We start from the raw sequence: 16,017 nt of genomic DNA on the forward strand, positions 1-16,017 counted from the left end.
CTTATGTGTCATACTCCTATTTTGTATTATTCACTTTTTGGTCAATCACATGGAGAATGCACTATTTTACCCATTTTTTTTCAGTTTATAATCCCAGCAACTCTAATGTTTTCCATTCATCCCAGGAGAACAAGCCACCCAAACACAAGGCCAAGGTACAAATGAGTTTGTACAACAGTACAGTACCATGTTATTCACCACTATCAACAGCTTGGCCCACGCCCAGACAACAATGATCACTATGGGTCACAGATGAGCTATGGCAGGTAAAGAGCATATCTAGAAAGAGCATATCTAGAAAGATAGAAACATTTTGAATTCTCCACCATAGCACAAAATAACACTTACAAGACTATGCTACTGTAGTAAAGATGGCAAAATGAACCTTCTATTCATCCAGAATCAACATGGCAGAATCAAGGCCTACAGAGATATCTTGCATAGTGAACTGCCTAATCAACTCAGACTGTATAGCCCGAATATCCAAATACTAAAGCTGTGAAGAACTGTCAACATACTTTAATTAGGAAGATTAACTGAATACATATATACAGCTAACTTGGGAAGAAAATTCTACCCCTAACTAGATTGCATTATCCTCCCCATCACCCATGGCTGAGTTTGGTCCCTGAAAAAATATTAGAATCACAATCAGTGAAGCAGATCTATTTCCCTCCTGACCCAGAAAAGCCAGTGAAGAACTATTAAGTAAAGTACTAATGGAAATAGTCAATGCCTCTTTCAGAGAAGCACATCTACTAAAGTCCTAGAAAAATACAATAGTTTGCCCAACTCTCAAGAAACCAAAACTCAAGCCTGAAGATCTTTCCAACTACTGTCCCATCTCCAATCTCCTGTTTCTGGGCAAAATCATTTAGAAAATAGTAACCACTAAGCTCTAGCAACATGTGACAGCAGTCAATATCCTGGATACCTCACAATCAGGGCTCAGATCAGGACACACCACTGCGAGGGCTCTAGTGGCACTACAAGATTACCTCCTCATGGCCATGGACACAGGTAAGATTAACATGCTTATACTGTGGACCTCTCCGCACACTTTGATACAATGGACCACAAAGTAGTACTAACACATCTACGTGACACAGCAGGAGTAAATGGCCAGCAGTATAGACTCTTGTTGTTCCTCTCCAACAGAACTCAGAGAGTTCTGCACAACTGCTCCTTCTCTCCAAAGGCCCTCACCTGTGAGGTCCAACAGGGATCCATACTATGCCCACTTCTCTTCAACACTGGGAGAGATAATGAGACATCACAGGCTCAGTTGCCAACATTATGTCAATGCCACTCAACTCTCTCTCTTATTCTCAGCTGATGTAACCACTGCCTCTACTAACAATGGGTAGTGATCAACGGCTCCATGTATAGTTGGCAGCCGGTTTCAAGCGGAGTGCCCCAAGGGTAAGTCCTGGGGCAGGTTTTGTTCAATATCTTCATTAATGATCTGGAGGATGGCATGGACTGCACACTCAGCAAGTTTGCAGATGACACTAAACTGAGAGGAGTGGTAGATATGCTGGAGGGTAGGGATAGGATACAGAGGGACCTAGAAAAATTAGAAGACTGGGCCAAAAGAAACCTGATGAGGTTCAACAAAGACAAGTCTTGCACTTAGGACGGAAGAATCTCATTCACTGTTACAGACTAGGGACCGAATGGCTAGGAAGCAGTTCTGCAGAAAAGGACCTAGGGGTTACAGTGGACGAGAAGCTGGATATGCGTCAACAGTGTGCCCTTGTTGCCAAGAAGGCTAACGACATTTTGGGCTGTATAAGTAGGGGCATTGCCAGCAGATCGAGGGACGTGATCATTCCCCTCTATTTGACATTGGTGAGGCCTCATCTGGAGTACTGTGTCCAGTTTTGGGCCCCACACTACAAGAAGGATGTGGAAAAATTGGAAAGAGTCCAGCAGACGGCAACAAAAATGATTAGGGGGCTGGAGCACATGACTTATGAGGAGAGGCTGAGGGAACTGGGATTGTTTAGTCTGCAGAAGAGAAGAATGAGGGAGGATTTGATAGCTGCTTTCAACTACCTGAAAGGGGGTTCCAAAGAGGATACAACTAGACTGTTCTCAGTGGTACCAGATGACAGAACAAGGAGTAATGGTCTCAAGTTGCAGTGGGGGAGGTTTAGGTTGGATATTAGGAAAAACTTTTTCACTAGGGAGGTGGTGGAATTTCATTCCTTAGAGGTTTTTAAGGACAGGTTTGACAAAGCCCTGGCTGGAATGATTTAGTGGGGGATTGGTCCTGCTTTGAGCAGGGGGTTGGACTAGATGACCTCCTGAGGTCCCTTCCAACCCTGATATTCTATGATTCTATGATTCTATATCAGAATGTATACAGGAAATTAGTTCTTGGATGAAGAGCAGCTGGACTGAACTGAACCCAGGCAAGACTGAAGTGATGCTGGACAGAGAGGGGAAATATTTCCAAGAGCTGATCAAGATGTGTTTCCACCTTCCATCGAAGACATATAGTCCTCATTCATCAAAGGTGTGTGAAGGCATACAGCCTCTCAGCATCCTGTTTGACTCTTCGCTAAGCTTGGTAGCCTTAGTTGCCAAAAATGACTGTTTTTTTAACCTCCAGTTTGCTAGGAACCTTCATCCCTTCCTCCATCCTGCCCACCCTGAAAATGACAAAGGGGAAGTGGCCAGGGAATCTTTATGCTGTGTCAATTCTTGGCTGACATAACAGCTCCTTAGGATTGTAGGTGGCTGGAATGAAGTGATAAACTCACTATGACTCAGGATTTGTGCTTAAAAGCTCAAGACCCAAAAGGAAGTAGTTAGGCAATATGGTATCTTTTTATAAAACAACAGTAAATTCCAAATGGTCAAACCTAAAATTTCAGCTGCCAGTATTTAGCAGTAACTGACCATCACTACTACAACTTGGATTAACTCTCAACTCTAACTTTTCTTTCACATGACAATTCTGACAAAAATGAGAAGCATCTCAAGAAACATTTTGCTATAACTCCCTTGAGCATAGGCAGATCTAATATACTGGAGTTCACTGCAATAAAAGATGGATGGGATTTTGTTTTAAGGTTTTTGTCCTTTTCACATACAATGATGAACTTTTTCAGATCTAGTTAATGAACTATTAAATTATGGAGTAAGAAAACTGCTTGCAAAAGGATACAGCTTTAAAAACAGAGATCCCAAATCAGACTCATCGTCGCACATGAAGGCTGGTATCTGCATTCCTTGAACAGTGCCTAAAATTGAAGCATACTGCTGCAAATGTATTTAACAAATACTGTACATGAAATCAGTCTAAAAATGCAGAACATTGTTCTAAGATATCAACATGATTTCTTATTTGAGGGAAGAACAGTATGCATCAGGACGCTTCTAGATCAGGCTCATGCCAAAGCCTTTTTAAAATTAGATTAAATAAGATTAAGTTAAACTTCTTATTGACTCTGCTAACTCAAGCAGACATTGGTGATACATTTATTTTGCTTATTGCAAAGTAGATGTCTTACTGAACATTCCAATTAAAATAGAGAAAAATACAAGCACTACTAGTCAGTACAGTTTTAGCAAATTATAACAAAGGAAAGTGATGTGCAATTACAATTTTAAAAATTCTTGATACTAGAATTTGCACTTAATTTCATATTAAAACATTAAATTTCTTAAAGAAACTCACTAAACAGTCACAAAAATAATCAGAATAAAGTTTTAAAGTGTTCTTTCACATTAGACACAAGAGTGACCTCTGAGCCCAAAGAGGGAGGAAGGCCACCTGGAGAGTATTTTCTCCAAAAAATCTCAAAATGAAAGTGGAAAAATATGGAGTAGACTGATGCAAGAATGCCCAGGAGTGCTGCTGACTTCCTGAAGCCCAGGTGGTGGAGGTCCTGATTAATGAAAGCATGAGAGTTCTTCAGGTTTTACTGAACGACACCTCAGACTTTAGTCACCAGAAAAAAGACAATGATGTGACTAGTGAAAACACAGGTCCCCCCCAGATTACCTGGCTGCTGAGTTAAGATGTTTTAACTCTCAGTTCATCACAAACCTGTAGGGATGAATATTCATTGTATGTCTGTAATACCCCTCCACAGACCCTATGGAGTTCCTCTTGCATGACAAAGTTGATAAATCTCTCATTGCAACTAGAACCAACCCAACTCAAAACTAATAGATCAGTGATATTTAAGAAGAAAAAATAATTTTGGCATTAACGGTGGGTACATGAATTCTGACATGGGAACATAGTTAAGAAAATTAAAAGTTGGAAAACATGACTAAAGGAATTTTTCACAGTAAGATTTATTCTTTGTAGCACTTAGTAATAGTATTTTATACTAATTCTTGAGGCTAATGGAAATATTTAACCCTTCACACATAAGGCCCAATTCTGTTTCCATTCAGATCAGCATCCAAGTTCATACTGACTGCAACAAAGCAAAACTGAACTATAAACCATGTAGAGCTTCTTTTATATGTACTGAAAGTTGCTGCATAGCATAAGTAATAATGAATTTGTGTTTAATTTCCAAATGTAGATAGTTGCTTCTGGCATTTATTTTCTTTTCAGTCTTGGACACATTCAACAACTCTATTGCTTTGTGTTTTGCTACTTCCATTCCTTCCAGCCTATCCAGGTTTTCCTGAAAAGGCTACATTTTAGAATGAATTCTTCACATTTTTTAATATAACTTCAAAGCTGAGTCTCTTGACAAAACTGTAGTTTGGTCATGACGACCTAAAATGAAAGGCTGAACATAACTAATAAATACACTGTTCAAGTTGTGAGCAGCTCCCAAGAGATCCCAAGCACTACTGTTGCAGCCACTGGGTATTAAGGACTCAGCATCTAACAGGAGTGAGTATCAATGCCCTTACTTTTTAGACCCAATGGATTTAAGGACTTTTATATTCTACAGCAGGGGTCCTCAACCTTTTTCTTTCTGAGCCCTTCCCCTGCCCATGCTATAAAAACTCCACGGCCCACCTGTGCCATGACAACTGGTTTTCGGCATATAAAAGCCAGGGGCAGCATTAGGGGATCGCAAGCAGGGCAATTGCCTGGGGCCCCATCCCACAGAGGCCCCCACAAAGCTAAGTTGCTCAGGCTTCGGCTTCAGCCTTGGGTGGCAGGGCTCAGGGACCCAGGCTTCATACCCATGTGGTGGGGCTTCAGCTTTCTACCCTGACCCCCAGCAAGTCTAACACTGGCACTGTTTGGCGGACCACCTGAAAACTATTTGCAGCCCCCTATAGGGCCCAGACCCCTGGTTGAGAACCACTGTTCTACGGAACCTTGATTTGGTCATCACCATTAACATCTCTACAACCAGAGTAATAATGAATATAAAGAATAGTAATTAGTAGTTCAGTGTTAAATGTAAATTTTGTTTTCTCAGTGTTAATAAAATCATTTTACCTTTACAAATTATAAAGGATAGCTAGAGGAATTCTAAGAACAGTTAAAGAATTTATTTATTTAGAAAGAGCTATTCTATCCTTTTCTAAGTTCCATTGTTAACATTTTAACACGAGTCCTCTGTTCTCATATACATACTTCAGAAGAAGCAGATTGCCTTGCCATTTTCCTCCCATTGTGTAGGAGAAAATACACTGCTGTTTTTAACAAAAATCTTCATTATTTCTACACATGAGACGACCTGAGACATAAATGACTCATTGTAACAGTAAATTCTTTGTTTTTAATGCTATAAAAATTCTACATAAAAAGGAAAAAGATTAATGGAAATTCAACCCACAGAAGAGAAATGACTGCAAAATCTAACATTCATAGTGAAGTGTGAAATGTTTAACATGTAAATAAAGCAAGAAGAAATCTTTGAGGAATACTGCTATGAAGCTATTTTTTCTACTGCTGTTTAGAGAAAAAGGATGAGCAGTTGGAAATTGTAGCTTATGGTTAATTATTGTAGCTTATGGTTAATTATTATTACAGAAAATTATTATTAATGCAACAGGAAGATTTGAAAATCAATCAATCAAAAGTCAGAAAGCTGAGAGATAAGATAGAAAGCTCCACTGTATCTTTCCTTCTTGTGCTTATCCCTAAATTATGGTCTCTATCTCATTACAAATTATATGTCAATTCATACCATAAACAAGGTTATGTTTATATCATGGAGATCATGGTCATTCTCTGCTTCAGTTCCAGGGGCTGTGGGACTTTGGAGCAGGGCCCTGGCAGGATTCCAGTGACAGCAGCGAGAGGCGACAGTGGGGTCCCCTGCAAGGTTCAAGGACAGGTGACAGACTCCTGAGGGGGCCCTTCTCAGGGTTCCGTCAATGGGCGACAGCCTCGTGCAGGGACAGAGGGATACCTCGAGCATGTGACTGGGGGTGTCCCGTTTTCTCTTTGGGAAATACGGTCACCTTGCAGCTCCCAGCTGCAGCACGTGGAGGGGAAACCCCACAGCTCCCAGCCATCATGGAGGCGGGGGAAACCATGGAGCTGCAGCAGCAAAAGTCACAGACAGGTCATGGCTTCTGTGAATTTTTATTTATTACCCATGACATGTCCATGACTTTTACTAAAAATAACCATGACAAAATTGTAGCCTTAACCATAAATAATAGGATGAATATGACATGTAATAAGTAACCATATAGTACAGCTGTACGTCTGTTAGTCTATAAGGTGCCACAGGATTCTTTGCTGCCCATATAGTACACGAATTCTTCAAATGACTTGATTACTGACACAATTAGAGATTTAAATACAATGAATATTCTATTTCACACCACTTAAATTTATAGTACTGATATTTTGCATTAGATTAGCAAAATGGTATTATATTTTTAAGATAAAAAAGTGAGTCATAGTCCCATACAACTTTGTATTGCACTGTATTAATGTTTTAATCAACATTTTCCAATCAACGTGCATCTTTACTATAACATTAAAATAATACAATAATGAAAAACAAAAAATTCTTATAATATACAAATACCTGTGTATGGAAAAGACAAGAGAGACACCTACATTTTGCCTCTTTCAGGCAATGCCTGGTTCTTCCATTCTTTAAAGCACAGTACAGTGATGGACTTGATTTCAAAATCACCCCAAGTTTGGGAAACTAACAGAGGCTTTGAGGTGGGAGGAAAACAGACCAGAAAAAGGTTTATTTTTGCTAATGTGATGTGGCAGAAGATGCAATCTGCAATCCTCTTGGACAAATATGAAGATAAATCTCATTCTCTTTTTCCTGGTTCAAATAGCTCTCTCAATTTTTCACTCTGCTATTTTTAAATTCAGCAAAAGTCAGTAACAGGTTTTTTTAAAATTAAAATGCTATACTGTATCTTAGCATACATACTGTATTGCCCTGTGCTAGTCTGATATAGGCTGGTGGGTACTGCCATTGCAGGGATGCCAGAAGGTGTTCCTTCTTCTTCTGATTTTTCCTCTTCAATCTTAGGGACACCAGTAGCATCAGAAGATAGTTCATTCAGAATTTTTCTAAAACATAATTTAGACAATTTAATTTAAAGTACAGATTTAAAATCAATGCCTATAAGAGAAACATTTTGAGGACTGTCTTTTACTGATATTTATACTATGAGTAGCACATTGGTTCCAGGATATTAGGGAGACAAGGTGGGTGAAGTAATATCTTTTATTGGACCAACCTCTGATGGTAATAGAGACAAGCTTTCGAGTATACACAGAGCTTTTCTTCAGATAGTATTAGTAGTAATATAAGTAGTATGTGGCAGTTAAGCTAGTTTTTAAAAAGCATAAACTTACCGGTATGAAGGCCTTCTTGAAAGAATCTCTCTACGTTTTTGAGAATCAATTACACCCTCCGAGTCTGCAGAGTCCTCTGCATTTGCAACTGATGTAACCTATAATTTCAAAATGTCTGAAATTCATCATCTTGTATAATACAGATGCTGGTAACAGGGTTGTGACACTACACTATGTATATTCTTCATAGAAATATTGTTATAATATGAGTATAGCATATCTAAGACATTTTATGCAACATGGGTCTTGTGAGCTATCATTGGAAAGGTTATGATTTACTGAATATAATTATCATATTTGTATGCATGTGTCATTTTTGTATCTAAAGTTAGGAATATTGACTATACATCTGTACTACAAAAGTGCTTGCACCTGGGGAAAGCCGACCAGACAAAATGCAATCAGTCTGGCTGGTTAGCTGGGCACACTGATTTCCCTATACCCCCCTTGAATTTCCCCAACACTCCCCCCCACCCCCCGCAGTTTTGTGAACTAGTTACATGCCAAACCTGGTGTCTGAACTTTGCAACTTTGTCCTCACCCACAACTATTTCACATTTGGGGACAATATATACCTTCAAATCAGCAGCACTGCTATGGGTACCCACATGGCCCCACAGTATGCCAACATTTTTATGGCTGCCTTAGAACAATGCTTCCTTAGCTCTCATTCCCCTAATGCCCCTACTCTACACTGATGACATCTTCATCATCTGGACCCATGGAAAAGAAGCCCTTGAGGAATTCCACTACAATTTCAACCATTTCCATCCCACCATCGACCTCAGCCTAGACCAATCCACACAAGTGGTCCATTTCCTTGACACTACTGTGCTAATAAGCAATGGTCACATAAACACCACCCTATACCGGAAACCTACTGACCACTATACTTACCTACATGCCTCCAGCTTCTAACCAGGACACACCACACGATCCACTGTCTTCAGCCAAGCTCTAAGGTACAATCGCATTTGTTCCAATCCCTCAGGCAGAGACAAACACCTACAAGATCTCTATCAAGCATTTTTAAAACTACAATACCCACCTGCTGAAGTGAAAAAACAGATTGACAGACCAGAAGAGTACCCAGAAGTCACCTACTACAAGACAGGCCCAAAAAGAATAACAGAACGTCACTAGCTTTACTTCAGCCCCCAACTAAAACCTCTCAGCGTATCATCAAAGATCTACAACTATCTAAAGATGATCCTCACTCTCCCAATCTTGGGACAGACCTTCCTCGCTACAGAGAGCACTCCAACCTGAAGCAAATACTCACCACAACATATACCACAGAAAAAAACACTAACCCAGGAACTATCCTTGCAAGAAAGCCCAATGCCAACTCTCACATATCTATTCAAGCAACCCATAATAGGACTAATCACATCAGCCACGCCATCAGGGCTCATTCACCTGCACATCACCAAGTGATATATTGCCATCATGTGCCAGCAATGCCCTCTGCCATGTAATTGGCAACCGGACAGTCTCTCACAAGAATAAATGGACACCAAATCTGACATCAGGATCGATAACATTCAAAAACCAGTAGGAGAACACTTCAACCTCTCTGGCCATTCAGTAACAGATTTAAAGGTGGCAATTTTGCAACAGAAAAGCTTCAAAACAGACTCAACAGAAACTGCTCAACTGAATTAATATGCAAACTAGATACAATCAATTTAGGCTTAAATAGAGACTGGGAATGGCTGAGCCTTACATACATTGAATCTATTTCCCCATGATAAGTATCCTCACACTTTCTTGTCAAACTGCTTAAATGGTCATCTTGATTTATCACACAAAAGTGTTTTTTCCTGCGAATAGCCATCATTACTAATTAGCCTCTAGAGATTGATTGGGCAACTCCCACCTTTCATTTCTCTGTACGATATATATCTCCTCACTAATGTTCCATTCTATGCATCTGATGAATGGGCGTAGCCCATGAAAGCTATATGCTCAAATAAATTTGTTAGTCTCTAAGATTGCCACAATACTCCTGTCTTTTTGCGGATACAACTAACATGCTGCTACTCTGAAACCTGCTAGTTGTGTTATTGAAGGATTCAGTAACATTTCCTTATTTACTTCTCTTCAACCAGTCAAATTTATAGAACTCCATCATATCCCCCTTAGTCGTCTCTTTCTAAGCTGAAATCCCAGTCATTTTAATTTTCCTCCTGTTTCTACCCCTAATCTTTTATTGCCATCTCTGTACCTTTTCCATTTCCATCTCTCTCTCAGGATGGGGTGACCAGATCTACATAGTATTCAAGGTGTAACATACTATGGATTATATAGAGGCAATATGATATTTTCTGTCTTATATCTATTCCTTTCTAATGATCCAACATTCTGTTTGCTTTTTGACTGCGTGCAACATTGAGCAGATGTTTTTCAAAGATTCACAATATCCAAGCTCTCTCTTGAGTGTAATACAGCTAATTCAGACTCCTTCCATTTGTATGTAGTATTGAGATTGTTTTCCAATGGCATTACTTTGCATTTATCAACATAGAATTTCATCTGCCATTTTGTTTCCAGTCACCCAGTTTTGTGAGATCCCTTTGTAACTCTCGCAGTGCCTGGGACTTAACTATCTGAATAGTTTTGATCATCTGAAATTTTGCCACCTCACTTTTTACCTATTTTCCGATCTTTTATGAGTAGTTGAATAGTAATGGTCCCAGTACGGCCCACTCTGGAATACATATTTACTCTCTACATTCTTAAAACATAATTTATTCCTACCTTTGTTTCCATATTTTAACCAGTTATTGATCCATGAGACTTCCTCTTATCCCATGATGGTTTACTTTTCAAGTCAATTTAAATTAAATACTTTTAAACAAAAATTAAATTATTTTAGCATATTAGACCTTTATGTGTTTTGTGTAACTGCATTATCCTTATGTTAATTTGTATCTATCCCAACCAAATGTTTACTATTCATATCTCTTTTCATATATTGCATTGGCCCTCTCCCTCCCCCTGTAAATTCGAACCCCCCAACCCCCATTTCAATTCCCGGGGAAACTACTGGCTGGGCACAAATCAATGAACCATTAGGGAGAACAACAGGTCTTTGAAGATGCTACTCTCCCACATTCCTGGGATGCTACAAACAAGGCCTTTGACTCATGGCTGCTTTGACACTGCTGCGTCATGTGATTATGTCACCTGGTACTGGACTCCATGATAGAATACCAGTATTTTTCCACTGGGGGGAGGGAGGGAGGAACCACACTGGAAAACAAAAGATTCCCAGCATATGTAAAACCTATTGAAGTCAGGGAAGTGACATAATGAGCAGTTGTTTTTCATTGAATCCTTGCCCAGGATGACTGCTGGAAACATCTAAGAAACAAAGACAGAGAGGGGGAGAAGCACTGAGCTTCTATCTTCCGTAGTTAATAACCTTGTTTTGTTTTTTCTAAAACTAGTTTGTGCAATTCATAACTGAGGTGCAAAAAACTATGGGTATCCTCCTCCACATTGAGGGAGGGAGCAAATTTCATGCGCTTACACTGCCCAGTTCTCTGTGCAGTGCAAGACAATAAAATTTTGGGTTTACACTCCAGAGGAGGTTTGCACTTGAATGCTGGGTAATTCCTCAGCTGAAGCCTTCCCATGCAGTGATGATTTCAGTGTCTGTGTCTTTCTGCAGCTGGTGTGTCCCTACCTATGTGTGTGCTGGAGAAGGCTTGAGGGCCTGGTTCAGCAGGACAGTGTAAGGGAGCCCAGGCTGGTGGAATAGGCGGACTCAGTGGTACCCCAATGTATCAGGTGGCACCCCGGGGCCAGAGGCAGACCATCACAAGGGTGACTGACTTATAGGCTACACCTACACTATGAGCTAAGCTTTGATTCCCTGCTCATGCACACATACTTGCACTAGCTCTGACTGAGCAAGTACGAGCATAAACAACAGCATAGCCACAGTAACACACATAGCAGCAATGGAGGCACAGTTTAGCTGTGGATACATATTTGGCACATCTAGGCTCTGCCTCAGTTGCCACCATACATGCTACCACAGCCACACTGCCATTTATACTCGCTTTAGGTTGGTGAGAACTAGCACGAGTGTGTGTACATGGAAAGAGGAATCACATTACTAGCTTTCAGTGTAGATGTGGGCTTACTTTGCCCAGGGCTACCAGAGCAGGCGCTGCTCCAGCTGGCTGGCTGGGAACCACTGCCAGGAGCCATTGGAGCAGTGACTGCTGTGGCTGTCCCAGCAGCCAGCTGCTTGGGCAGCCTTGAAGTCAGCCACACTGGCTCCTGCAGAAGTCATGGAGGTCATGGAAAATCACAGAATCTGTGACTTCCACGACCTCTGTGACAGACATGGAGCCCTACATGTAAATAATTTCCATTTTCAGTGTGGTGGAACTTTGACATTTTGTACACTCATTCATTATAAACTATAAGACTATACCCAAATTTGAATTCTGACATTTCCATCATACATCATCATGTAGACACCAATTTGAAACCTACTTTAATTTTTTTTCTGTCCAGCGATCTCCAGTTTGGAGAAATAAAGGTAATCCAAATTTTATATTTCTAATTTTAGGCAAAAAAAACCTGCCAGAGGTGAATAAGTGTACTGTATACATCCATGTTGTTAATCACATCCATTCAAAAAAGTAGATTGCTATCAACTAGTAAAATATAACCATTTCTTAAATTCCAATTACAGCATTAATCAATTTCAACTTAACACCAAAGTCAAACTAACTGCTAAATGCAAAATGTTATACTAATACAACTTCAATTTTAACTTCAATGCTAATGCACAATATACATTAAATGCAAACGTTAAAGCTGCTGTGGTAACCTCACCACAGCCACAGAAATCAAGTTAGCATCCAAAAATTAAAGAATACATTTAACAACATAAACGATCATCTAAAATACTGCATACCACATGTGCACTGGGGCTAGGTTAGTATTAGTGTACAAACTTTAACTTTAGAACTTTCTTGACTTTTGTGAGTTTACATTTTCACATTTTCTTAGAGTTGCATTAGAATCATTTTTTACATATTAACTTCAGGTTTGGCGATTTTAAAAGCAAAAAACCACACAGCTAAACCACAGTATATACCAGCAGATATTATTTTGCGCAAAACTGAAATTGCAATTAACCAAGTAAGGCAAAACACTATTTACATGATTCATTTAACTGCTCAGTCCACACTTGTGTAGGATATGTGCAAAAGTGGAACTGTGCAGTTATATTAGTTATATGGAAAATAGCATATTCACATAGAGAAAACCAAAAACTACAGTTTTTTGTAGATTAGACTATTTTTAAACTACCTAAATATTAACTTGATTCAACAAAAGTGAGCTAGAAGTCTGACAGAGTCAGACTTGGACACAGTAAAGGGTCCTACATCTGGAGCTAACATCAGAAAAGATAGAACTCAGATGATTGCTGTACCTGTCTCACATAACCTAGGGCCCTAAACATTTGGGGCACAAAGCAGAACTTGCATGGATCTGAAAAGGCATGAATTTCTGGAAGATTCTGAAAACTTGTGACATTAGGGCACCTCATCCCAAGAGTATAAACAGTCAGAGGCCATGACTTCAAAGACCTACAGGTTACTGTAAACAAAGAAACCTAACGTCTCTTTTCCTTTACTGATTTAACTGCAATTCCATTTCTGCTCAAAACCATTTTGCACAGTATGACGCTTGCTTGGATAGTGTGGGATATACACAGTAAAATGAAGCATCCAAATATTTCAAAAACATGAGAGGTATTTCTGCAACTGTGAACAAACCTAATTTTAAACTAGACTGCAAAACCCAGCTGGGATGAGCAGAATCAATTTGTGGAGGTTCTGCTCATTACTCTTACAGAAATCATGAAGGTTGACAAAGGGGACTTAAAGTTGCCTTAAGGATTCCCCTAGCCTAGGCACAGGGTCACTCCAAGGCAGGCTGGAGGCATGTCAGAGGTCCAAGGGGCAGGGCAGGAACATGATGTTATCCAGAAATAAGGTCAGTAGGGTGACCAGATGTCCCGATTTTACAGGGACAGTCCCAATTTTTGGGTCTTTTTCTTATATAGGCTCCTATTACCCCACATCCCATCCCGATTTTTCACATTTGCTGTCTGGTCACCCTAAACATCGGACAGAGTGGTCTTCTTGAGGTCCCTTATCTGATGTGCACTGCTGAGATACATTAGGACAGTGGTTCTCAACCTGGGGTCCAGAGCTCCCCGGGGGGCCACAAGCAGGTTTCAGCTGGTCCGCCAAGCAGGGCTAGAGTTAGACTCACTGGGGCTCAGAACAGAAAACTGAAGCCCCACTGAATGGGGTTGAAGCCCAGGTCCCTGAGCCCTGCCCACCCAAGGCTGAAGCCGAAGCCTGAGCAACTTAGCTTTAGCTTCGCAGGGGCCTCTTTGGTATGCGCCCCAGGCAATTGCCCCGCTTGCTATCCCCTAATGCCGGCCCAGGCTTTTATATGCAGAAAATCAGTTGCTGTGGCACAGTTGTGCCTTGAAGTTTTTATATCGTGGGAGGGGGGGCGGAGAGGGGGAGAATCAGAAAGAAAAAGATTGAGAACCCCTGCACTAGCAGATCTAGCCTTAAGTATGTAGCATATGTGGAAAAAGTGGCCAAAATCAATACATGTAATTTCTTGGCTATCTGTACATATAATTGGGGGTTAAACCAATGAAAGGGATATACAATTTGTCTGTTGTAATGAATTCTTTACCTATGGATTTTTTTTAACGATATGATAAAAATACTTAACACTTGCTGTTTGGTGAGGGATTACCAGAGAGAAAGACTTCATTAGAGAGCAGCCAGAGCTGCTGATTCTACAAGCTTTCACCATCTCCATCCCTTCCCAGCTCTACTCCAGCTCACAGCTCTAGACTGGTGTTTAACTACAAGGCCAAGTTAAAATTCAAGGGCAGGGTGGGTAAAGGCCTTTCAGCCCCTCTTTCTTCATCCCGCCTATGAATCTGCTGTAGACACCTGGCAAAATGCAGAGGGGACTGGGTGGGGAAAAAAAAGAAACTTCAAAGAATGAGCTGAAATGCAAAACATTCACCACAATGCAGAGGAGTTATGATCCCTAATTTTGGGTAACAGCTTTTTCACTCAAAAGGCTGTGGTGTCCCAAAATACTCTGCCACTGTAGTGAGCCAGTGCGGCTCCCCTCCTCCCTGGAGAAGGTCGAGCCCCGGCAGAGGCCAGAGTGGGCGGAGCTACGGAGCCCGCCCCTCAAAGGGTCAGGCGGCGACCCGGACTATAAAAGCCGGCCCTCAGAACTCAGTCAGGCCCCAGTGGCCGAAGAAAACAGACGTCCCTCTGGGAGCTCGAAACTGGGAGATGCCGGCGACCCAGGGGAGCCGCCCGGACTGGCCAGAGCTTCTCCGCGCTCGCTACCAGGAGGAGGTGCCTCCAGGGTGGCAGACTCCCCCACTCCCTGGCCTGAGGAGGCCGATAACTGTTATTACTGACCCATCATTTGCTGCCCGCCCTGACCAAGGGCTGGGCCTCTAAACTGGTAGTGTTGCTCAGCCCTGCCCCAAGGCCTGAGCTTACTGATTCAGCATTTGCGGCCTGCCCTGACCAAGGGCTGGGCCTTTAAAACTGCTGTTGTTGCTTGGTCCTGACCCAAGGCCCGAGCTTACTGACTCAGCGTTTGCTGCCTGCCCTGACCTAGGGCTGGGCCTTTAAACTGCTACTGTTGCTCAGCCCTGACCAAAGGCCTGAGCCTACCGATTCAGTGTTTGCTGCCCCGTGCATGACCAAGGGCTGGGCCTTTAAAACTGCTATTGTTGCTCGGTCCTGACCCAACGCCCAAGCTCACTGACTCAACGTTTGCTGCCCCACCCTGACCAAGGGCTGGGCCTTTAAACTGCTACTGTTGCTCAGCCCTGACCAAGGCCTGAGCCTATTGACTCAGTGTTTTGCTGCCCTGCCCTGACCAAGGGTTGGGCCTTAAACTATTACCGTTGCTCAGCCCTGACCCAGGTCTGAGCTTACTGATTCTGTGTTGCTATCCATCCTGACGTAGGAACCGGCGCCTTGCAGTTGTTATGGCTCAGCCCTGCCGGAGGGCCTGAGCCCCTCGCCTGTTGGGCAGACAAGTACCGCAAGGACTGCCGGGCTAACTTCCCGGGCCAACCGGACCAGAGTGGGCCGGCGTGGCTCCCCTCCTCCCCAGAGAGGGTCGAGCCCCGGCACCACCTC

General features: G+C 41.7%; 1 protein-coding gene across 6 annotated transcripts in view; it reads right to left on the reverse strand.

Moving 5' to 3' along the window:
- CREM (cAMP responsive element modulator) overlaps positions 1–16,017 on the reverse strand; it is a 75,477-nt gene that overhangs the window by 20,882 nt on the left and 38,578 nt on the right. For 4 of the 6 annotated variants that reach the window (XM_075062220.1, XM_075062221.1, XM_032795297.2 and 1 more), the window contains 2 exons: positions 7,778–7,875; positions 7,347–7,489 (listed from right to left, as the gene is read on the reverse strand). The exons of the other annotated variants lie outside the window; for them this stretch is intronic. In XM_075062220.1, coding sequence (XP_074918321.1) covers positions 7,347–7,489; positions 7,778–7,875 — 241 coding nt within the window. The remainder of the gene's footprint in view (positions 1–7,346; positions 7,490–7,777; positions 7,876–16,017) is intronic. 6 annotated transcript variants of the gene reach the window in all.

This window comes from Chelonoidis abingdonii, chromosome 2 (assembly GCF_003597395.2).
Source record: "Chelonoidis abingdonii isolate Lonesome George chromosome 2, CheloAbing_2.0, whole genome shotgun sequence".
Taxonomy (NCBI): Eukaryota; Metazoa; Chordata; order Testudines; family Testudinidae; genus Chelonoidis; species Chelonoidis abingdonii.